Source organism: Phyllobates terribilis, unplaced genomic scaffold, assembly GCF_046119375.1.
Source record: "Phyllobates terribilis strain yellow unplaced genomic scaffold, ASM4611937v1 Scaffold_4__5_contigs__length_816908805, whole genome shotgun sequence".
Classification (NCBI taxonomy): domain Eukaryota; kingdom Metazoa; phylum Chordata; class Amphibia; order Anura; family Dendrobatidae; genus Phyllobates; species Phyllobates terribilis.
The window spans coordinates 687,786,735-687,811,514 of NW_027362764.1; the positions used below are offsets into that span (position 1 = coordinate 687,786,735).

General features: G+C 42.6%; 1 protein-coding gene across 1 annotated transcript in view; it reads right to left on the reverse strand.

The window, feature by feature from the left end:
* Positions 1 to 24,780, reverse strand: part of CNGB3 (cyclic nucleotide gated channel subunit beta 3) — a 477,293-nt gene that overhangs the window by 180,698 nt on the left and 271,815 nt on the right. Inside the window, exons 4-6 of the mRNA XM_073679549.1 lie at positions 14,153 to 14,301; positions 4,366 to 4,581; positions 1,117 to 1,325 (exon numbers count right to left, since the gene is read on the reverse strand). Coding sequence (XP_073535650.1) covers positions 1,117 to 1,325; positions 4,366 to 4,581; positions 14,153 to 14,301 — 574 coding nt within the window. The remainder of the gene's footprint in view (positions 1 to 1,116; positions 1,326 to 4,365; positions 4,582 to 14,152; positions 14,302 to 24,780) is intronic.

Genomic DNA, 24,780 nt, shown 5'->3' on the forward strand with positions numbered 1-24,780 from the left:
ATGGAGTTTAGTAAGATGAGGGCTACAAATTTCCTTTTTATATATTTTCCTGGATGTACTAGACAGGTACATCAGGATGGTTTTGAATGAAAGCTTCCATTGTCAGCAATATAAGGCTATAGAAACTATGGGGTCAATTCATCAAGACTGCTGTAGCTCAAACTTGTCTTGACAGAGTACACAAAACCAAATTCATTATGAGGCGCAGGCCACTGAAAGAATTTGATGCATCTACTAAATGGCGTGTGCCTCCATGTGGATACTACTGTACGGTGGGCAGTGGATTCAACTGAATAAAATACTATAGTTGAATAATATAGACAGCTCCTGGTCTAAGGTTATGTTCAGACTTGATTTGTAGGGTCAATCTACCTATGATACTCAGTATTTGAAAAAAAGGATGACGCTCTAACAGATTTTATATTAGGACCCAGAAATTTCAAGTTACCTCCTTAGATTAGTAGCCCCACTCCAGCACTGGAAAAAAAACTCTTGAATGGTACTGTAAGACTGGCATTTCACCATGTGCCAAACATTTTCGTAGGCACATGCCTTTAAATAACATTGGCACCTCTTTTGCCCATCAATGCCTACTCCACAGGAGCGGACATACCATTGGTGTAACCTGTGCAGTTGCACAGGGGCCCAAGAAGTAAAGGGGCAAACTTCTACCTCCATAGCAGCACATAAAGGGATGCATTGTGATAAACTATTGGACTGCAAAGGGCCCACATACTGCACTTGCACAGGGGCATCATCTGTCTCCGTCCACCTCTGCTACTCCAGCTATACACTGGTGTAGATTTTCATTGTTAATTATTGATATGAGAGGCTTTGCCCCCCCATTACTAAACTCCAACATCTCTTCTTGATACTTTTAAATAAGTGACAAGAGAAGCACAAAACAAAATTTGTGCAAAAGTGAAGCACACCTACTGCAAATTTACCCCAGAAATTAGTGGGGTCCTTGTATAAATGTCCCCCAAAACCTCATTTTGGTCTTACAAATATTGGTTTTGCCACACAGATTCAAGAAACTCCATGAAATATTATCTGAATTTTGAAGAATTTTTCAGAAGAAGCCATCTTGACATATTTAAGGGATGTCGTACTTACTATTATGTCACCTCCTTTTACGAATTGGAGACGTGGTTGGAACACAAACATATCCAAAAGGTAGCAACTATCACAGAAGTAGTCAATGATCATCCAGTACAGCAGATTGTCAGCGTTTTGAAATGGAAACACACATCGCAGTGTATTAAACCAGCAGTTCCAGTTGAATGACAATGCCACAATAAGCAGCCAGAAGAGATACAATGGATCTAGGAGAGAATACAATGCTCATCTACAACATGGCACTGTCAGGATTAATTAGGTAACAGTTATGTCATTTTCTGACCTTGACAGAGCGGATAACAATGTGTTTCACAGGTTATTTTAGGACAGCATTTGTATAAACCTTTTCTCCTGGTAGTTAAGTACCTTCATTTCATTTTGATGCCAATTACCTATACATAATAAAGCAGGAAGTACACAAAAAGGTGTATGTACATATGGCAGATTTGTTGCAGAAATGTCTGTTTTGTCTTTTCATCTGAATGGGGTTTTGCAAAAATCCATGCAGATTTATGTAATGGATTTTTAGGTTTAGAAATGCCTGCCACATGTGAAGCACATCCTTAAAGGGGTTGTCTCCTTAGATGTCGATTTCTTTTTAGAGCTTAACAATAAAATGAGTGAACCCGAACTTAAAAGTTTGGGGTTCGTACAGGACAGTTAGGATCCGGTGCTAAACGCCGAACATGGACTTCTCCAGGAAGTCCGCTGCAACGTTCGGAGTTCCAGAGGAAGTCCATTGCAGAGAGAGAGAGTGGCAGAGTTCGGGTTCTCATTGTTTTCAAAGGGGTTCAGGTTCTGGTTCAAGTTCGGGTACAGTTCTGAACTTTGGAATAAAGTTTGGGTTGGGTACCAGAACCAGAACTTCCACAGGTCCACTCATCCCTACTTTCTTTTTCCTTGAAAACAGTCGACATCAGACAAGATAGTGGTAACCCAATAATTAAAAAGTTTGCCCCACAAAATCTTTTCAGGAGTGCAAGTCTTCCTGCCTTGCAGCTTCTTGCTTGTTAAGAGGGCAATGCACTCCTGTTTGATTTACAGTTTTTACCAGTGGAACTGACTCACTGCTGACCCTAACTGAGCCCTCCCGATATTGTTACAGGAGGCATTGGAGGAGCACAGCAGTACTGAAGGTGGTCGGGATCAGGATCTATTATTCCTGCAATCCTGGCCAGCTTCAACTTACTAGCTTGATTGGTAAGAGCTTGTAAGCCCTGCAAATATTTTGGGGAAACCAGTTTCCTAATAAAAAAAATGACTCCATTCTTGAGATCTGAGAGGAATTTTAATAATATAAATTGCAAAGTTGTAGTATAAGAAAATTTGTGGCTACCGCTCACCCCAGCCAACATATGTATGATTCTTGGGCAATCCACTCCACTGTGCACCGATAAGACTTGCAGAGTTATCAAGCAGCTTTGTTCAAAGTGATGATGAAGGTTTTTAGATCCAGAAAAGCAGATTAAAAGCAAAGCATAGAAACATAGGCATAGAAAAATAGCCAGGCTCGAAACGCGTCAGGATTTTTCTGTGCCCATGCTACTTTTTTAATCAAGTCACAATAAAGATTTTATTTTGTATTTAATTAGCTTTGCTGTATTAATATACCTTTATCATTACTTTACATTGCAAAGTTGTTTGTCTTTACAAACACTTTTCAATTTTACTCAACTAAGAAGATGAGAATAACCATTTAAGTAGGAAAACTCTGTAAGACCACGGCTCCAATATCAGTATTTGATCAGTATTCGGTCAGTATTTTTTCTCAGGAGTGGGAGCCAAAACCAGGAGTGGGTGATAAATGCAGAATTGGTGACTTGTTTCTATTATAGCTTTTCTCTCATTGTTTCTCATCTGGTTTGGGCTCCCACTCCTGAGAAAAAAATACTGACCGAATACTGATAGTGGGGCCGTGGCCTTAGAGTAAAATTCGGTGTGATCAGCAATAGAGTCTAGCAATAAATGTCAAAGTTACCCAAACTCAGTCCTGAGGCATTTTATTGAATTTGAGAATTCTAATGTCTTACTGAAATGTTATTAACAGACGGATCCCATTTTGAAAGATATAAAAAGGGAACCAAACTCACCATAAGTACAAGTGCTCATTAGCTTGACTGTATTCCTGCTCCATACCACTAGGTTATTTTTGTATCTCTTTATGCGTATGCTTTTATTCAGAGACATAAAGTTTTTTTTCTGTTGGATTTTATACAGCTACAACAACAAAAACTATTACATGCTACATTTAGCTCTCAATTCAAGGAGGTATTTCCCCCATAATGTTTGGTTCAAGGGGAGAATAACTCCACACATATGGCTTCCATTGGGGCTTGTATAGAAAGTTGCCCCATTTTTGCCATGCCAATACAGTACCCCCAGAGTTGGTATATTTATTATAGACATTACATTGAATATAAATTTGGAAAATTTGAATTTGTACTGGGTGTAGCATTATCAAGATCAATGCACAAGTAGGATAAATAGTAGTATTGAGACTTAGTAGAACAAAATGGGCCAGATAGTAGGTCTACAACCTCTTGCTCATAGCTTGATTAGATTTACAAGTCTATAAATATATAGTGTATTCCAAATAGCAACAACAGGATGTGATCCAAAGACCAATTAGTGGTATCAGATTATCTGCTGTATTTGGTGAAAAATTATGTAAGTCTGGTACTTTTAGTTTCATTAGTGCAGGTGCAGACGGTCGTAGATTCTCTCATGGAGAAATGGGCCCATTATGCAAATGACGCTCTGATCAAACTCTGATCTTAGGGTCAGCATAGTGTGATCCGATTCTCTCAGATGATGAGAAGATGGAGAAAAAAATTCCCCCATCTTCTCCAATCTGTCAGTTTGTGGAAATCAGACTGCCACACTCACACTCAGATGTCACCCGAGTGCAGTACGATATTTCCATGGACTCATTGATTTGTATGGCCAAGTGCAATCTGAATATAGGATCACACTCTGGCATGCAGGAATTTTTTTTCTTTGGACAGTCTCGGAAAAAAATCAGACATTGGTCAGAGTGCGATCCGAAGTTTTGTCGGATCGCACTCGGATCAAAAATACGTTGGTCTGCTCCAGCCCGTAGAGGAATAAGGTTGTCCAAAAATAAATTATACATCACTATTAAAACCATAAGAAGCACAACCTCAAAGTTATTCCAAGAAATGAATATCTATTTGTAGGACCTTTACGGTGAAAATGTTTTCCAAACCTTAAGATATGAAGGCTCACCTGTATAGGCATCAATGGAGTCAGGAATCTGCAGCTTTTTAATGTACTTTTTAATTGGTCGTCTCTTGAACTTGCAGCAGAGCATATCACAGTAATGTTCTTCTTCTGCTTCTTGTGTTGCCTTCTCAGCATCCTTATCTTTTTCAGGCTTTTCTCCTTCTTTGGGAGGTGGAGGTGGCGGTGGTGGTGGAGGTGCTGGAGGTTTTTTAACTGGAGCTGAAAGTGGAACATGAACTGCAACAGCATACACAAATACTACACCCTAAAGAGTCTGGTGTCATATGGACTTCTTCCCATAAATTACTTACAGAAGGCAAGTAGGTCTTCAAAGCATAGTTCATCTTAACCTATCCTGCCAAATGTATGCCAAAAAGACGCCCAATAGCCCCAGGTTTGACTTGGAAAATCTATGGGCACACCTAGATACAGTACAATGGTGTGTGTACATGAAGTATTTTAAACTCAGGTGCTTCAAGAAACTTTTTTTTGTGGAGTCTTTTTGTGACATGCAGAAGTAGTGCTGGTGCTTTAAAAGCATCCATCAACTACAGGGGTTAACACAGTCACAGGAGAAGGGAAGTGTTTTAGCAGAGCCCCAGGGGAATTGTGGGGAAGTTGTTTACTGTCTGGCTGGAGCCTAAGAGAAAAGTGGTGTGTGTGTTCTGTATCTCACAGAAGCGCCCCTGCAAGTAAAAAGGATTCAAGTCAGGAGTGAAGCTAAGTACAGGTCAGGTAGAGTTCCTGAACTAGCAGTGCAGAGTATTGTCAGGCAGAAAGATAAGGACTGGAAGAGATGGTGTCACCGGGATCATCTCCCTCAGCAAACCCTCCCCCCTCCTCCATCTCATTGTGCTGTAAAGAATGTTGTATTCATTAATGTGCCTTTGCATTAGAACTGTGCTGTCCTGTACTACTTGGAAGACTGTGAACTGCTGTGCTGCTAAGGAAACTGTACTGTTTGTCACTGGAGCCTGTTGCTCATAAGACTTAACTTGCACTGACTGTGCGGCTTCTTATTAAATGCTACTGTTCTACCGTTTATGAGGACTTTTGTCAAGTGTGTCTGGTCAGCAAGTGAAGCAACCTACGTGTCTGTGCCTGAGGGTCAATACCACTGTGTGCCTGAGAGAAGCTGCAGCACATGGTCTGTGGTCGCCCTGAGTAACGGTTCTCCCAGGATTCCAAAGAATTCATGTAACCTGTCTCACCCCTATCTGAACCTAGCGACGTGCGTGTAACATTTTTGGTTGCTTCTTGAATGTTTTTCCTATGGTTTTGTCTGTCAACGTTTTTTTTGGGGAGGAGGGGTCTTCCCATGTTTTTTGTGACATCTTTTTTACTGTCATTACTGTAGTTTTTTCACTCCATTGAATAATGAAGAAACCGCTAACATTTTTATAAGCAAGAAGGATGGCAAAATGCTTCAAATGACGTCCTGATATCTACTAGGGTTCATTTGAGTTTTCCCATTTAAAGATGTTATCCAGGGCTATCATATTCCTTGTGCTTTATTTCTTCTTACTATGGGCCTAAAAACTAACAGGTAGGTAGCTTTTAAAGGGCCGGCGGCCACTATTATTTTTTCCTTTTTTTTTTCTTTTCCTCTTGCTCTCCTCTCCTCTTCTGCAAGGACCCATCGGAGATTTCCCAGGCACCCCGCCAGGCTAGTACGACCCTGGACACTAGTACGCTCCCCAGAGCCCCTTAAGGACCTCTTTAAAGTTCCTGGCTGAATATGTTCCCAGACTCGCCTGCTCACAGAAGATCGCTGCCACTGATGGGTTTTCTCTTGATGCTTCTAGTGCTCCTTGCTCTCTTTGCCAACATACACCCGGTGAAGATCACCTTTTCTAAGGGTGTCCTTTCTTTTCCTCTCTCTTCACTTAACTGCCCACTAAAAAACTACAACTCAGATCCCTGTTACTCTTCCCCCACCATGAGCTGTCCCCTATAGTTAACCCTTAACAAGCCTGATTAGAAGGAACTGAAGCCTCGAGGAGGATAACAATAAAACACATTACAGTTTCAAATATCTAAAACATCAGCGTTATCAGAGAGATAGTATGTGGTGCCCCTGAGGGTTCAGTCGCCACAGAGGTACTGCATCTCAACCAGAGGTGTGGTATCTCACTCTCAGGTAAGGAAGGAGTACAGCTCAGGACCCTAACACCTGCATCCAACACACCACTCCAGACCAGCAGGAGAGGCAAGATGCCTCTGGTTCTTGCTGAGCCCCTTTCCTGGCTGGAGTGGGGGGAACCCAGAGAGGAGGGACCATGTAGTGGGTGTGGGTGGAGGAAGTAGCTTAGGGGAGCACATGAGAGGAAGGTATAAAAAGGGAAGCCATCTTAGAAAGTGAGTTCATTCTGAGGAGAGAGAAAGAACAGTCTACAGCGAGTGGAGCAGGGCTCTGCAGGAGCTCTGCTCAGGCAGAGGGCCTGAGGAGAGGCCCAGGACTGAAGAAAGAAGAGAGGGAGCAGGAAGGGTTCCAGGAACGGAAGAAGGGATCCCAGGGGTACGGGCAGTGCTGGAAGCCACCCGTACGCCCGAATCTACGGGGAGGTGGAGGGGTCAGGCCACACAAAGGGGACCGGTTCCTCAACTAGCAGAGAACTTTATGACTCAACTAGAAACCGGAGGCTGCAGTATTTCAAGTCCTGCAGCCAACAGTCCATATCAGTCTCACCAAGAAGGTAGATATAGAGGACCCAGGGGACAGAACAGACATCGCCCGACAAGGCCCGCAGGTACTGGATTGGGACACTAGGTATGAGGTGCAGGGAGATGGCCAGAGAGAAGACACAGAAGGGGTCCTGCTAAGTACTCCGGAGATATCTGAGGGTGAACTGAACCCCTCACTGAGAAAGCGCTGCACGGCGAGGGAAGTTACTTTGGCGTCTGTAACTTGGACTGCAATAACCGTGAGTAAAGACCCTGAGGACTGCACTTCCTTGTCTCTGTGTTTCTTGCTGCGCCATCAGCCCCTGCACTACAACGCCCAGCACAACCTACAGCATCTACACTGGCCTGGTGCTAAGCTCTACCTGTGGAGAGCCACACCATTCCTGCTGCAGTAACATCAGCTCCAGAGGACCTGCTCCACAGTGGCGGCTCCCTTGGCCGCATACCACAGGTGGCGTCACAAACTTTATAAACTATAATCCCCTGTAAATATTCCCCTATTGAATGACCGCCCTGGGTCACGGACCGGGTCACCGCCACTGTGACATCCCCCAGCATCTACCGGCCCGGGAACCGAGTACCCCACGGCCCAGGGGGCGCGTCAACTTAGCGTCACGAACAGGATATGTAACCCACCCGTTATCACCGGGGTTTTTGTGCCTAGAGACTGTGTTTAATACTAAATGTGGCGCCCACCCCAGAAGAATGGGCACCATTATGTGCGAGCCAAAAGACAACAAGAAACTGCCTCCCATCGTGGGCCGGGTTCCAGAATGGTGCCAAAAGCGAGGCCCGCCCCGAGCAACAGTGACTATGTACAGTACAGACCAAAAGTTTGGACACACCTTCTCATTTAAAGATTTTTCTGTATTTTCATGACTATGAAAATTGTACATTCACACTGAAGGCATCAAAACTATTAATTAGCACATGTGGAATTATATACTTAACAAAAAGTGTGAAACAACTGAAAATATGTCTTATATTCTAGGCTCTTCAAAGTAGCCATCTTTTGCTTTGATGACTGCTTTGCACACTCTTGGCATTCTCTTGATGAGCTTCAAGAGGTAGTCACCGGAAATGGTCTTCACTTCACAGGTGTGCCCTCTCAGGCTTAATAAGTGGGATTTCTTGCCTTATAAATGGGGTTGGGACCATCAGTTGTGTTGTGTAGAAGTCTGGTGGATACACAGCTGATAGTCCTACTGAATAGACTGTTAGAATTTGTATTATGGCAAGAAAAAAGCAGCTAAGTAAAGAAAAACGAGTGGCCATCATTACTTTAAGAAATTAAGGTCAGTCAGTGTGAAAAATTGGTAAAACTTTGAAAGTGTCTCCAAGTGCAGTTGCAAAAACCATCAAGCGTTACAAAGAAACTGGCTCACATGATGACCGCCCCAGGAAAGGAAGACCAAGAATCACCTCTGCTTCTGAGGATAAGTTTATCCGAGTCACCAGCCTCAGAAATCGCAGGTTAACAGCAGCTCAGATTAGAGACCAGGTCAATGCCACACAGAGTTCTAGCAGCAGACACATCTCTTCAACAACTGTTAAGAGGAGACTTTGTGCAGCAGGCCTTCATGGTAAAATAGCTGCTAGGAAGCCACTGCTAAGGACAGGCAACAAGCAGAAGAGACTTGTTTGGGCTAAAGAACACAAGGAATGGACATTAGACCAGTGGAAATCTGTGCTTTGGTCTGATGAGTCCAAATTTGAGATCTTTGGTTCCAACCACCATGTCTTTGTGCGACACAGAAAAGGTGAATGGTTCGACTCTACATGCCTGGTTCCCACCGTGAAGCATGGAGGAGGAGGTGTGATGGTGTGGGGGTGCTTTGCTGGTGACACTGTTGGGGATTTATTCAAAATTGAAGGCATACTAAACCAGCATGGCTACCACAGCATCTTGCAGCGGCATGCTATTCCATCCGGTTTGCGTTTAGTTGGACCATCATTTATTTTTCAACAGGACAATGACCCCAAACACACCTCCAGGCTGTGTAAGGGCTATTTGACCAAGAAGGAGAGTGATGGGGTGCTACGCCAGATGACCTGGCCTCCACAGTCACCAGACCTAAACCCAATCGAGATGGTTTGGGGTGAGCTGGACTGCAGAGTGAAGGCAAAAGGGCCAACAAGTGCTAAGCATCTCTGGGAACTCTTTCAAGATTGTTGGAAGACCATTTCCGGTGACTACCTCTGGAAGCTCATCAAGAGAATGCCAAGAGTGTGCAAAGCAGTCATCAAATCAAAAGGTGGCTACTTTGAAGATCCTAGAATATAAGACATATCTTCAGTTGTTTCACACTTTTTTTGTTAAGTATATAATTCCACATGTGTTAATTCATAGTTTTGATGCCTTCAGTGTGAATGTACAATTTTCATAGTCATGAAAATGCAGAAAAATCTTTAAATGAGAAGGTGTGTCCAAACTTTTGGTCTGTACTGTATGTGGATGTGTCTGTCAAGCTAGGGGGGCCGCCCCAAAGTGTGTCCGACAGCAAGTTGTCATGGAACCGCCCCCGAAAGGGGAGAGGAAAGAAGAAACCTGGGAGACAGGGTGTGGTCTCCAAGAGTCCAGACAGACCGCACCCGGAGGGCAAGATGGAGAGTCAGGAGCCAGCTCCCATCCGTGGTCTGCAACCGACAGCAAGGCCTCTTACCTTGGAGGAGGCCATGGCAGAGCTAACCCTGGAGGATACCGAATTCCTCCAGGCGGAGATCCAGGAGCTGGGAAGAAGAATGGAGAGGGCCCAGCAGGACGCCATCGCCGGCTGGAAAAAGGAGCTGCTGGAGAAGCTGATGATCTGGCAGCAGCCAGCGCTGCACTCCACCAGCAGCACTCCAGCCCCGGAGGAACCTGAAAGGAGCCAGGAGGCAGAGGATGGCACAAGCGCGGCCGCGGGAGCACGTAAGGAGAGACTCCCTGTCCCAGGCACTGAGAGTGCTAGCCTGCTCCTGGGCTCCTGGTGGAACCTCCGATCCCGGGCGCCTGCTCCACCGACCTGCCCCTGGGCCCCCCGGCGGAACCTCCAACACCAGGTGCCTGCTCTGCCGATCCGCTGCCCGGTCTTCCAGCGGAATCTCCCGTCCCGGACATCTGCTACGCAGACTGGCTCATAGACCCCCTGGTGGAAACCCCGTACCCGGGCGCTTGCTCCGCCGACCTGCTCCTGGGCCCCCTACCGGAGCCACCTGCCCATGCACCCGAGTGGGTCTATGGAAACACCACCTACGACTGGTCAGCCCGATATGAGGACCAGCAAGGACCCCCGCTCGCACCTATGCCTACACCCCCGGTTACCTGCCCAGGAGGAGAAGAGTTCCGGTGGGATAACCGGGGAGGGGAGCTCATGGGGTTCCCATGGGAAACACAGGCCCAGGCCCTCCGGAGCGAAGAGCACTGCAGGAGGGAGCTCCTGCAGCTGGAGCGGGAACGTCATGACCGACAGGTGTGGTGGGAAAAGATGGAGGCCCGGAACATGGCGGACAAAAACCGGGCCCGCCAAGCCAGAGCTACCACCCCTAGTCCCCGTCTGGAGGGGATTGTCATTAAGTTTGACCTAAACGCGGGGTGGGGCTTTGTGAGGGAACCGCATACCGACAGGGATGTGTTTGTAAACCGGCGGGATGTGGAACCCCACCTCCAACAGGGGCATCCCGGTCGAAACCTCTATCCAGGTGACTACGTCACATTTACCCGTCACAAGGGCGAGCGTGGCTGGTGTGCCCTGCAAGTATACCGGTGGTAAAGAAAGGAGACCTTCCCCCATAGCCCCAGGCTGAAGACCCGGCTGGGTCAGCCTGCAGAAATCAGGAGTTCCCCCGGAGGGAGCACCCCTGTTAAACTGTTTGTGTTTGCAGAAACTGTACATAAGTTACCTGGAAAGGTATAGGAAGCTTTGTTCATTTAGTTACCCGGTAAGGGTATAAACACATTGGGGAAGAGAACGGTGATCTCCCTAAAAACTTTCCATTGTACATAATTGCACTTCTTGAAGTGCCCCTTATTGGTTTTATGCAGCCACAGATGACCTCAGAACAAAAACCCATTTGGCGTGGCCGAAGACGTGGTCCAACAACTGGATCACCTATACCTTGCAGCCACGCCCAGGGCCTACATTGAGGGTTTTCGGACGGGTCCCTCATACTCAAGTTTGCTAGTTTGCACCTTAATAAAGAAAAGAGACACCCAGTTGCAGATTGTGCTGTAACCTGCTAAAGAATTTTTTATATGAAAAATGTTTTATAAGAAGAATGTTCTATAAGTATAAAGAAAAATGTTATTTAAAAAGTCTTATAATGTTTTGAAAAACGTAACCAGTAACGTTCAAGAAAAATTGCCTCCCATAAAGGGAAGAAAAGATGTTATGTTTATGATCTTCTATGTGATGCATCTAAAAATTTGCATGTCTTTAAAATTGCCTTGTTTTTACTCTATTCCAGCCCGCGGATGTGCTGTGTTTTACCAGGGGGGTTTGTGGCCACTGTGACATCCCCCAGCATCTACCGGCCCGGCACCGGGTACCCCACGGCCCAGGGGGCGCATCATAGTACGCCATCCTCCACACCCTCACACATCACCTCTGCATGCCTATGAGAATGAAATGGAGCTCAGACTTCACTGTTTGATATGTATGATTGAGATACACGCCACACTGTATATACTAAGGATATAGAAAATGTGAGAGCTGCTCTTTTCATCCATTAGTGTACTGGATGGCATTCTTTCTTATATGCACTGCAATATCTAGCCTTTTATGCAGCATAGCTTTCTGATTATCTACTAGCATTGAATATGCTCATGAAAATGGGATACCTAAGAGTGGTTATAATAACAGAAGGCGTAGCATCTGTCCACATAGACCAATATTGGCATATTCGGTATCAGCCTTCATTTTGTGGGGGTCTATTTTGTGAAAAATGTAGCAAATGTTGCATGCCATTGGTAAAATCAGTCACATTTTATAGTAAAAAGGTTGTACTGCTTTTGGTTTAGGTTTACAGTTTACATTCTATGGCAGCTTGCTGGTGGCAGGCCTATTTGGCTAATCCCGCCTGAATGGCTAACAAGAATGATAAACTGGTTCACAATGCATGAACAGTAATTCTTACTGTCTCAAATACTAATTAAATCAAGCAAACATAGTATACTTTATTATTTCCACCAAAACTGTGCCAGGAACGTGAAGTGAAGCACTGGGGTAGATACAGTACATGTCATTGAGTTTTAGGTATCGCATGGTCGTATCAGCTTGTTATATGTGTCTACACCCGTTTCCCAAAAAGTTGGGACGCTGTGTAAGATGTAAAGAAAACAAGAATGCAACAATTTGGAAATCTCTTATATTCACAACAGAACATAGATCACATATCAAAAGTTAAACGTTGGATATTCTTCCATTTCATTTGAAAAAATGAACTCATTTATAAATTGATGGCAGCAACACATCTCAAAAAAGCTGAGACAGGGCCGTGTCTGCCATTGTGGAGCATCCTGTCTTCTTTATACAACAGTCTGTAATCATGTGGGAACACTGGCGTAACTAGAGTCTGATGGGCCCCTGTGCAAGGTTTATACCGGGGCCCCTCCCATCTTGAATATATATACACATATATCATTGAAAGACACAGCACTCCAATTCAAATACAAAATTGAAATAATGTGGACTTTATTAATCCCAAATAGCAATGTTTTGGTTCACAGAACCTTTCTCAAGGCTTGATAAATGTTCTGTGAACCAAAAGGTGGCCATTGAGCTTAATAAAGTCCATTTTTTTCAATTTCAATACTAATATGGATGACTATGGGCTGTGCATTATCCTTTATGGATGACTATGGGGGTTCATTATACTTTATGGATGACTATTGCGTGCATTAAACTTTATGGATGACAATGGGGTGCATTATCCTTTATGGATGACTATGGGGGTTCATTATGCTTTATGGATGACTATGGGGTGCATTAAACTTTATGGATGACAAGGGGGTGCATTATACTTTATGGATGACTATAGGGGTGCATTATACTTTATGGATGACTATGAGGATGCACTATACTAATATGGATGACTATGGGCTGTACATTATACTTTATGGATGACTATAGGGGTGCATTATACTTTATGGATGACTGTGGGCTGTGTATTATACTAATATGGATGACTATGGGCTGTTTATTATACTAATACACGGTCCATAGTCATCCATAAAGTATGGATATATGGATATATGGCTTCTTTTAATCTGCACATCTGAATCATGCCTGTTTTTAATGTAGTGCCATCTGAGGGCCCATAGATCATGAGCATTCAATATTGACCATCGGCCTTGTCCATTGTGCACATGGATTTCTCCAGAATCTCTGAATCTTTCAAAGATATTATATACTGTAGATGTTCAGATATTCAGATTGTCCTCAATTTTACATTGAGAAATATTTATCTGAAATTGTTCCACAATTTTTAGACACAGTTGTTCACAGATTGGTGACCATCTGACAATCTTTGCTTCTGAGATACTTTGACTCTCTAATATGCTCTTTTTATACAGATTCATGAGATTTACTTGAAAATTGACCCTCATTAGTGACACTTAGTTTTCCAGCCTTTTGTTAACCTTGTTCCAACGTTAGATGTGTTGCTGCCATCAATTTCTAAATGAGCTATTTTTTCAAATGAAATGGAAAAATGTCCAATGTTCAACTTCTGATCTGTGTTCTGTTGTGACTTAAAAATGGCTTTAAGAGGTTCTCAAACCATTGCATTCTTGATTGTTTTCCTTACAATTTACACAGCGTCACAATTTTTTATTAACTGAAGTTGCTATAACCACACTTTTACGTAAGGCGATCAGATGGCTAAACCTAATGCTTAAATGCTTAAGAAAATAAACTTTGGATTAACCAAAAATAATTATTATATTTATAGATAAAGTCTCAAGAAGGGTTAGAGGAGAATAACAGAAGATTGGTGGAAGTTATCAAAAACTGCCTGGGAAACATGATGGAATCTAGTCTCAAAACTCTTGTATGTGGACAACTTAAAATTTAAGTACATGCATTAACCCGAAATCAAACTCTAAACCTAATAACATATAAATTACTTGCTGTAGGGCTTTGCTCTGGTGATGAAATATCCACATCAGCCAATTTTTCCTTGTACTGGTTGGTTCTTTCCCGCATACGTTTGACGAGGTCAAGAATTTGTACAGCCTTCTCGTTGTTGATATTTGGGTCATCTTGTATGGTTTTTCTGTGAACCAAATAAAAACACCTCATAGCAGTCAAATGTATAACAACATTAACTAAATTGAGTAATCAAAAGGATTTTTCCATAAAGTATTCCAATGACAAAGAATACAAGCAAAAGAAAAGGTGCTATATAAGGAAATACTCAAGAGTAATGTGAAATGGAGAAGGCTTTGACATACTTGTGGCCATGGTCACCTTGAGCTCCTCTTATATCACACTTCTCCCTAGAGTGATATCTGCCTAATAAAGAGGCTAGTCCCGCCATGAAACATGGTTCTGTAATCAATAGTATTGATGAACGTGTTATCTGAGTCCTAGTTTCTTGTTACTCCCAACACCACTGCTGTTCTACCAGCCAAAACGAGAAGACCCCATCATCTATTATGTTCTCCAGACCAGAACCTCATTCATTTAGTGACATGTGAATGAATGACCCTCAAGAACATGGTTGTCCCAACTGCCATACATATGTCAAGCTCACTTTTATAACATGACCTTTTGACATATTATACAATATTCGGAAACTCTTTAAGGCTCTTTTTTGGATCGACTAGTCTTCACGTAATTTTGCAAAAGTCAGCACATCCATCCAATAAGACTATGGCAGCTATAATCAACATAATTGATGTCAAGTGATATCTGAATCCTCGTGTTTTATCTCTTCTAACACCAGCCTACAGCAAACCTTCTCATTGCTATGGATATATCTACCAGCCAAAACAAGGTCATCCCATCATCCATAATGTTCTCCAAACCAGAGCCTCATTTATCCATTAATATATGATATGTCAAGGATGTTCACCTGCTATACCTGCACCAATTTTACTTTTATGACATATTTTATTAAAATGTCATCCAAGTAATTTCTTAGGAATCCTGCTAAAGCTTTCCCTTCAACCATCCGTCTATATATTTCATTTCACAAAAGTGAGTGCATCTATACAATATGGCTGCTGCGGTGAACATGCTATCAAATGAAATCAGACAGATCTGTCTATCTTCAGACGATGTCATGATGGCATGATTTCTGATGAGGTGTAATGGAGCCCACATGTGCACAATAATGTACTGTGTCATAATCAGGAACTGTCTTTATATAAAAATCCAACAGTCCATATATCATGTGTATATATACATAGAATAATACATTTATAATTGCTAGATTAACCCATTTCCAAAAATACTGAACTGATAAACAAAACAAATAAGACAAAAATAAGACTTCAATGGTCTACTGCTAACAAAATGTGTTTGGTTCTTCTCTTAATCATTCATATATACAAATTCTATATGATTAAAACTGCCTTTATTTTTTGCCATTTGGTATTTATACGACGTTTAAGAGAATAAATTTTGGGTACTGAACTATGAAGATTTCTGATAATAATTCCAAATATTTGTTCCTGAAATTGGGGGAAAGTAAAGTCAGTGGATTGGTGCTCTGTTACTGAACTTCCTATACTCATTAAAGGGAATCTGTCAGTAGGTTTTTGCTATTTAATCTGAGAACAGCATAATATAGATGCAGAGAGCCTGATTTCAGAGATGTGTCCCTTATTAGGCTGTGTGCTGTAGTTTCAATACAATCAGCGTTTTATCAGCAGGAGATTATGACTATACGTATGACTGATTATTACTATACATGCTGTACTGATATCTACCTATGGTAAGTGTACTATACTGATCCCTACCTATGCTATGTGTATTGCTACCTACCTGTGCCACACAAACTATATTGCTAAAATGTCTGTCAGAGGCCATCTGCTTAAAAAGGCTACCTCGGATAGACTTGACACTAGTGACCCGTTCTCACAGATCCAAGAGGAACCCCGATATTCAACTTTTAAGCCTTATACAGGGATCGGTACTTACGTCAGAGCCCCCTAGGTGGTATCAATGTAGTAGCTGCTAGTTAGAGGAGCAAGCCTGAAACAAGAGTAGTCAGACTGGCCAGGTTATCTGGAGAGGCAGAACCAAGGACAGAATCAGGAGACAAAAGTGTAATCAGGGAAATAGTCGGGGTCGGATACCAGGAAGACAATACCAGGAAGAGTCAACCAAGCCAAGATCAGAATTAGGGGAAGCAGCAAAGGAAGACAAAGTTGAGGGTCACAAACCTGGTTTAGATCACGAACAGAACACTACTAAAGCACATCAGCACTAAAGGGATGCCAAATACAATATCTTGCAATACTTTAAATAGGGTGAGGTGCTATTCCATAGGCCACAGGAGGAGACTGAATACCCCTGATGAGCGGCTGCACAGCACAGACACACACATTCTCCCTGACTGGGCGGCAGCATAAGTCCCAACCACGCCAGCATTCCTAACTGAACAGTACCTGTGCCCCCCAGTGTTATTCGCAGTGCCACCAGGGTTGCCAACTTGACCTTTTATTTTTTCTGGACGGCTTATCAAAAAATCATGGACAGACAATATTTTTGAAGGACACATTGGAAAACCACGATGCATCATGATGATTATCAGCGATACATGCCTACAGCCCATAATTCTGACACGAGACATCACCTGCGTTCACTGTGAACTGTAAATTGATGATAATTATAATTACAGTCAAAATAATTTATATAAGCTTCTTCAGATTAAAAAAAAATCACCGACATCTTAAATTTTTTTTAACGGACAGGGCAAAAAAGTGCCCCATTTTTACGGACTGTCCTGGAATTTTTGGACGGTTGGCAACCCTGAGTGCCACGTTCTCCATCACCAACCCCACCTGTATAGTGAATGCTACTGAGCCTGGTGACAAAGGCAGACGTTGCCTCAGCAGGTCTACATAGGGAAATAGCTATTACCATATGTACTGCTAACTACCTCTGCTAAATGTACTGTTGTGTACTTTTAATTTATGTTCTGCACTGCTATATATCAATACTACTCTATATGTACTGTACTGCTGCTTATCTGTGAGATATGTTTTATGAGTTCTACACATATTAGCTGTACTTCATGTACTGTACTGCTTGCTACCTGCATTGTATGTACTATACTTCTCTCTACTTGTACTACCTGTACTGCACAGTATCTGTGCTACTATTTACAGTATGCCTACAAAATGTGCTACATGTCTACTTTATGCCCTGTACACCTCTCTACCTGTACTGCATGCACTAAATTGCTTTCTAAATGCACTACATGTACTGTACTGCTTTCTTCCTGTACTATATTCACAATACTGGCTTTCTGCCTGTACTACATGCCCTGTACTACATGCCCTGTACTGCTATCTACCTGTACTACATGCTCTATACTGCTCTCTACCTGCACTACATGTACTGTACTTTCTCTAACTGTAATACATGTACTTTACCTCTCTACCTATATTAGACACACTTCTCTTTACCTGTACTACTTGCACTGTACTGCTCTCTGTCTACACCACATACACGGCACAGTATATTTAAGGATAAGTTGACCATGTCTCTCTTATTAAAGCTGAGCTCGACTGATTTTTTTTGCATATGTAGCATAAGCCATTTTTATAGAATAATGAAGAGGCTCTTGTGTATCCTTTCTCTATATTTCTTTATTTGATATGCTATTTCTCTGTTGCCTAACATGTTGATTACTAATTCTCCTATGATATGGTTTCCTTAAATGCTAACTAAAATTTCTCATTATGTCTCTGTTTTTTAAAGAATGTGGGGAGCCTCATCACATTGCACTTGCTCTGCTCTAAATTCTATTTCAGTGAAACAGTGATAGATCAGTGAAATAGAACTGCTATCCTATTTGATGCTGCATAAGCCTGCCCCCGCCTCCTGCTTGTGATAAGTTTCTTCTGAAGATGCATCTCATTGGACCATATAGCTGTATATCATGAGCCAGGGACATTTTCTAACTCAGTGGCTAATCTTTGTATGGACTCATTTACTATTACTATTGCATGATGTGCATTTGTTGGCATTCTACATTAATTAAAGTTTGCTTGACAAGCCGTCAATAACATTAAATCTTTGAAAGAACTATTACTTGAAAGGTTCGTAAATTAAGTAATAGTTGTGTCCAACTGAGGCTGAAAGATTAAGCTGACTCGTTAATGGAAAATATATTTCTCTATTCATAGCATATTTGCTTATAGGCTAAAATACAGTTACCGGCTCTTTGCATTTCTTTTAACCATAATATAGCGCATCTATCTTTTAAGGAAACAGCTTTATGTTGACTGTAAGCCTTGCAGGTTCATTTATCATACTCTTAAGTCTGCATTGGGTGAACAAACTGTATTAAATGCAGTTGTAAGTGCCCTAACATGCTCTCAAGTGTCGGCATAAAAATGACTGAAAACACGATATGTCATGTATTGAAGATTAAATGCACAATTGCTCTCAATCTAGGACAAGATCCTCCTTTAGGAAAATGTTTGGAGTACATGATAGCATGGGAATAATTTTCTAATAAAACTCTCAGGCACTTGTATGATCAGAAAAGACACTTGTAATCTCATACATAATTCAGCGATCAGTAGAAAATAGAACAATACTCTAAGGTGCTTGGCACATATTCATAGCCATCCACTCGCTCAGTATTTTACTCCAAACAGACAACAGAAGAATAGGAAATCTCTCGTGAGAAGAACAGAGATTTTGTTTTCACTGCCATAACTAGTAAATGGATTAAACACATCCATCAGACAAGAAGAATGGGAATTTCATTGCTACAAAGATTCATTTTAGATCAAGACTTCATCTACTTCATTAAATTGTAAGCAACAAAAGAAGGGCTATATGGTAAGAGTACAGAAAATTACACAAATGACTGCTGCCAAGTGATGAATACGTAATACAGCAAAATGGGAGAATATATTATTTCTTCCTCCTGCCCAATCATGGTTGCACAATCGTGTATGCCATTTTAATTACTGAGGACCCCACATTGAGCAAAAATCTAACCGCACATCTTCAGAATTTACATTCAGTAAATGGATTATAAGACAAAATGGGGAAAAAAAAGTCAAAGCATTTTCCCCAGGTGTTGGATTTCCGGAGTCCTCATGGAGTTGATATATTTCTCTGTGCAACGCAAAGGCTTTATGTAGTGTTTCCGTAAGGTTTCCCATTTGTGATCCCAGAATTCTTTGTCTTCAGATGGAGCCTGTCCAGATGCACATTTAGGGGGTTGGCAATGGGGGCATGGAATCAGTGGTCGGAAAAAAGGGGGCACGGTTTGCAAAAACTTTCCTATAGAATCTATGCTGCCTCTTCTAAAAGTTGGCAAGTATGATACTGTATATAGTGTTTTGACAGCATACTCACTTTGCATGGTAGAAGAAAGTAGGGACTGATAGGGAAGCAGTGCTTGGGCAAGCAAAGGTCGGCAATGGACTGTTAAACTACGAGTTAATGTATGGACATCAGTATATAGAGATTTATACAGTTGAAACCAGAAGTTTACATACACTATATAAAAAGACACATATGCATGTTTTTCTTAATATCTGACAAGAAATCAGAAGAAACCTTTATTCTGATTTCATGTCAGATATTGGGAACAACATGCATATGTGTCTTTTTATATCGTTTATATAAACTTCTGGTTTCAACTGTATGTATTAGACTAGGGTCACACCAGAGTATAGTATCTCATCCGACAAAATTTGGCTGATTATGCTAATCACACTCTGATCAAACTGTGATCAGAGTCTGATCAGAATGTGATCATAGTATGATTTGATTCGCTCAGGCGAGGAGAAGATGGAAAAAAACGTTTCTGCATCTTCTCCATTGTGTTAGTCGGTGAAAATTGGACTGCACTCAGATATCACCTGAGTGCGGTCTGATGTTTTCCACAGACTCATTAACTTGCATGGCCGAGTGCTATCCAATAATCAGATCCAGTTTGGGCATGCTGCGATTTTTTTATTTTCGTACTGAGCTGGTAAAGTCTAACATGTGCACGGCCCCATCGACTAACATTGGTCTGAGTGTGATCCGGTGTTTTGTTGAAAACCGAAAGAGAAGCTTCACTTGGATATCATGATTTTTCAGCAGAGGGCTCACTGTCCAAAGAGTCACAATAGACAGTGATCCAAGGCTGGTTAAGCAGTGACCCTTGAGATCCACCCAGAGATCTACCCACCATGGACAGGAGCTGTTTTCACTGATTTTAGAAATTTTGCTACAAGTTTGTCAGGAGTTATCTAAGTCAGTAGATAACCAAGACTGCACACCGGTCCATTAGATCTGAAAAGCCAAAATTGGTTACCAGGGACAAGCTAATATCCAATTAGGTCCGCAGACAGTAAATATTGTCCTACTAAGCTTCCAGGTCAAGTAACTTCTTCAATGACACATAACGTGCCCATTGGGCTACTGATCAGTTCTCCACTGGTCATATTGCAAATAAATTACTAAAAACATGACATCATCCCAATAGAAATTAGATGTGATCTCAATAGATCAATATGGGCTGCACATAAATTTTACTTATAAATTCTGGATGGTTGGACGCTTGCCTGTTACAGTCAGAACGAACAAAGAAAACAGAATAAGCTGCCGTTTTTAGCAGTCACTTATGAGCTTATATATAGCCCCAAAAATATTTCCGCACCAGTGCTACTACTGTAGCTATAGATAACGTAAAAAAGTTACAGGTGCAACCAATGTGTATCCACTCAGACACTTTCACTATTAAGAAAATGTATAAATATTGTACAAAACACATTAAAAAATTACATTATTTGACAGGTGAGCTTTGCTGTAGAGCCTTGGGCAGAAGGTGTAAAGTCATTTTATCATTGGATTGGTAATTAAACAGGTCACTTTTGGGGTTGAGAACAAGAAGATTTTTTTTCTTTGTTATGAAATTCTGGATTGTAAAACCATTTTTTTTTATTTTCAAGTTGAGATTTTTATTGGTTTTTCAATATAAAAAGAAAGAGCAATGTATGTAAATAAAAATCAACTATCAGCACGGTCAAGATATTTGAAAAATCAATACATCCCATGGTATAACAGGGTAGAATAAACAACAATTAGGCTGAAATGTATAACAAAAATAACTGATTAGGAAGAACCAGGGATTGCGTGGGCCCAAGGGTCACCCCAAGGTTGAAACAAAAAGGCTGGGGAAATTGAAACCTAGGGAAGGTAATGATCATAGAGAGGAATTATAAAGAGTAGGATATGAGGGGAGGAAGAAAAGACAGATGTCGAGCGAAATAGAAAAAGGAATCAAAGGGTGGACTATTGGACTGATTACAATTAGTAAAGTTGAGGTGCGAGGGGATCATAATGAAGATGGGTCATCTTAAGATAGACCTATATAATGGGGAGGATAAAAAGGCATCCCCGTGGAACCATTTATTGACAATTTTTATCTTCTCCTCCTGTATCTGCTTTAATAACATTTCCATACGTTGGACTTTAACTATTTCCATAATAGTTTGTTAATTTTGCAAGTGAAGAAAAACAGAGCAAGGCCCAAGAGAACAAATTCTAAGAGTATCCTAACAGATATGCACATGGGAAAGCCCTGAGGACATCTGTTAGATCTAAGTATGATTCCATGGTGTTACCAACCCCCAGTAAAATACTAAAATATTTAATTGCGGCACTAAAGGGGTGAACTGCAGGGATTTCTCTGGTCCTAACATGACTATGTATTATACAGCCCTGTTTCTATTGCTATCACAAGTGCATGGACAGCTTTCGGCTGCGATCCAGCCTGTCATGTGAATGTAGCAGAGCTGGAGCTGTCCTGGGAACCATGGAAAGGTAAGGATGAGGTTGGTTTATTATTTTATTTTTATTGCAGGAGATCGTTGGCTTCAGCTGGAATGGGCGTGATGGTAAGTATGGTTTAATTTAGAACATTAAAGAATTGTGTGTTTATTTCAATTAAAGGACTTTATTCTGGGTGTTTGTATTTTTTTTTTAACTTTGACTATGGGGTTAGTAATGGGGGTGTCTTATAGACGCCTCTCCATTACTAACCTGGGCTTGATGTCAGCTGGCATTATAAGCTGATATCAGGGCCGGCGTCAGCACCCGGGCAAATGCCGGGGCCCTGAGCAGGTTGAGGGGCCCACTGGCGGTCGCGCACCCCGCTGGGCTATGGGCGGAGGAGAGCGGTGTCAGCACCCGCCCTTCTCCCCCACTTGCTCAGGGCCCCGGCAGCCGGATACTTACCTCTCCCCGTGCCTCCGCAGATCCGCTGTCTTCCTGCTCTGCGCTCCCTGTGACGTCTCAGGTCAGAGGGCGCGGTGACGTCTTTACACCGCGCCCTCCCCTGAGCCGTCACAGGGAGCGCTGAGCGGGAAGACGCCGACAACGCTGGAGTTCGGACCCGAGCAGCGGGCAGCAGGTGAGGAGAAGGGAGGTGAGTATTTGATTTTTTTTTTTTTAATGTATGGAGGCATGGGGCAGTATAAAGAGAAGGGGGGGGGCATCCTCCATGGAGCATTTTAAAGAGAAGGGGGGGGGACAGCCAGCTTGGGGCATTATAATGGGGGGGGGGGCAGCCTGCATAGTGCATTATAAAGGGGGGGGGGCAGCCTGCATAGTGCATTATGTGGGGGGGAACAGCCTGCATGGAGAATTATAAGGGGGGGCAGGGCAGCCTGTATGGGGCATTATGTGGGGGGTAACAGCCTGCATGGAGCATTATAAGGGGGGAACAGCCTGTATGGGGCATTATGTGGGGGGTAACAGCCTGCATGCAGCATTATATGGGGGCCAGTATCCTGTATGGAGCGTTATAAGGGGACCGGTATCCTGTATGGAGCGTTATAAGGGGACCGGTATCCTGTATGGAGCGTTATATGGGGGCCAGTATCCTGTATGGAGCTTTATAAGGGGACCAGTATCCTGTATGGAGCCTTATATGGGGGCCAGTATTCCGTATGGGGCCTTATATGGGGGCCAGTATTCCGTATGGGGCCTTATATAGGGGCCAGTATTCCGTATGGGGCCTTATATGGGGGCCAGTATTCCGTATGGGGCCTTATATGGGGGCCAGTATTCCGTATGGAGCCTTATATGGGGGCCAGTATTCCGTATGGAGCCTTATATGGGGGCCAGTATTCCGAATGGAGCCTTATATGGGGGCCAGTATTCCGTATGGAGCCTTGTATGGGGGCCAGTATTCTGTATGGAGCCTTATATGGGGGCCAGTATTCCGCATGGAGACTTATATGGGGGCCAGTATTCCGCATGGAGCCTTATATGGGGTCCAGTATTCCGTATGGGGCCTTATATGGGGGCCAGTATTCTGTGTGGAGCGAGTCACCGGTTTCTGAGCTATTGTGGAATTTACAATAGATATCACTCATGTAATGTAAGAAGTGAAATCTTCGGCATTGTACTATATGTATATTTCTCTGCGGTATCTCTGCATCATGAATCGTGGTATGTGTTAAAGGGCCCACTGAGACTCTTTCGCCCGGGGCCCAGAAAAACCTGGAGCCGGCCCTGGCTGACATCAACTCCAGCCCTATTACCCCACTGCCACCGCTACAGGGCAGTGGGAAGAGCGAGGCTAAGTGCCAGAATTGGCGCATCCTATACAGATGCTGAATTGCCGGCCGGCTTTTTTAAAGAGACGGTGCATGAAAACACTATTATTTTTTTTAATAAATCCTTTAACACTAAATGACAAGTACAGTAGCCAACACTGTCACTGTACTTCTTATATATGTGACTGACATGTTTCTATCTATCTAATCTATGTGTGATGCTCTATTCTTTCTGTTCTAAATTGTCGGGCACCGATGCTGAATTGCCGGCCGGCTTTTTTAAAGAGAGTGTCTTCTGAGCAGTTTGTCAGCTTTTGGACACCTTTGAAGGTGTTTTCTATGTGTTTTTGTTTGCCTGCCATTGGTTTTAACGGTGTTCGACGGTGTTTGCCAGTGTTCCAAGGTGTTCGACGAACAGTTCTCTGAACATCCCGGTGTTCGACGAACTGAACCGAACCCGAACACTACGGGGGTGGCTCAACACTAAATATGAGCTAGGCTAGGGTCACATGAGCATAGTCTCTCATCCTAAAGAATCGGGCTGATTATGCCAATCATATTCTGATCAGAGTGTGATCATAGCGTGATCCGAGGAGAAGATGGAGAAAAAAATGTCTCCATTTTCTCCAACCTGTCAGTCCGTGGAAATCGGACTCCACTCAGATCAGTCTGATGTTTTCCATGCACTCATTGACTTTCATAGCCGAGTGTGATCCGAATATCGGATCAAAATTAGACAAGCAATGATTTTTTTCCCAGACCGTCTCTGTCCGAGGAAAAAATCTGACATGTGCATGGCTCCATAGAATAACATTGATCCGAGAGCAATGCGATGCTTTGTCAGATCACATTAAGCACTAAGACCAATAATACAGTCGTCTGCATGAGCCCTAAATGGTCAGAGATAGATTAGTAGATTATTACAGACTTCAGCACCTTCCCATAGACCAGGGAGTTACAGATCAGATACATACAAATCCTACTGTAATCTCTATATGACATTA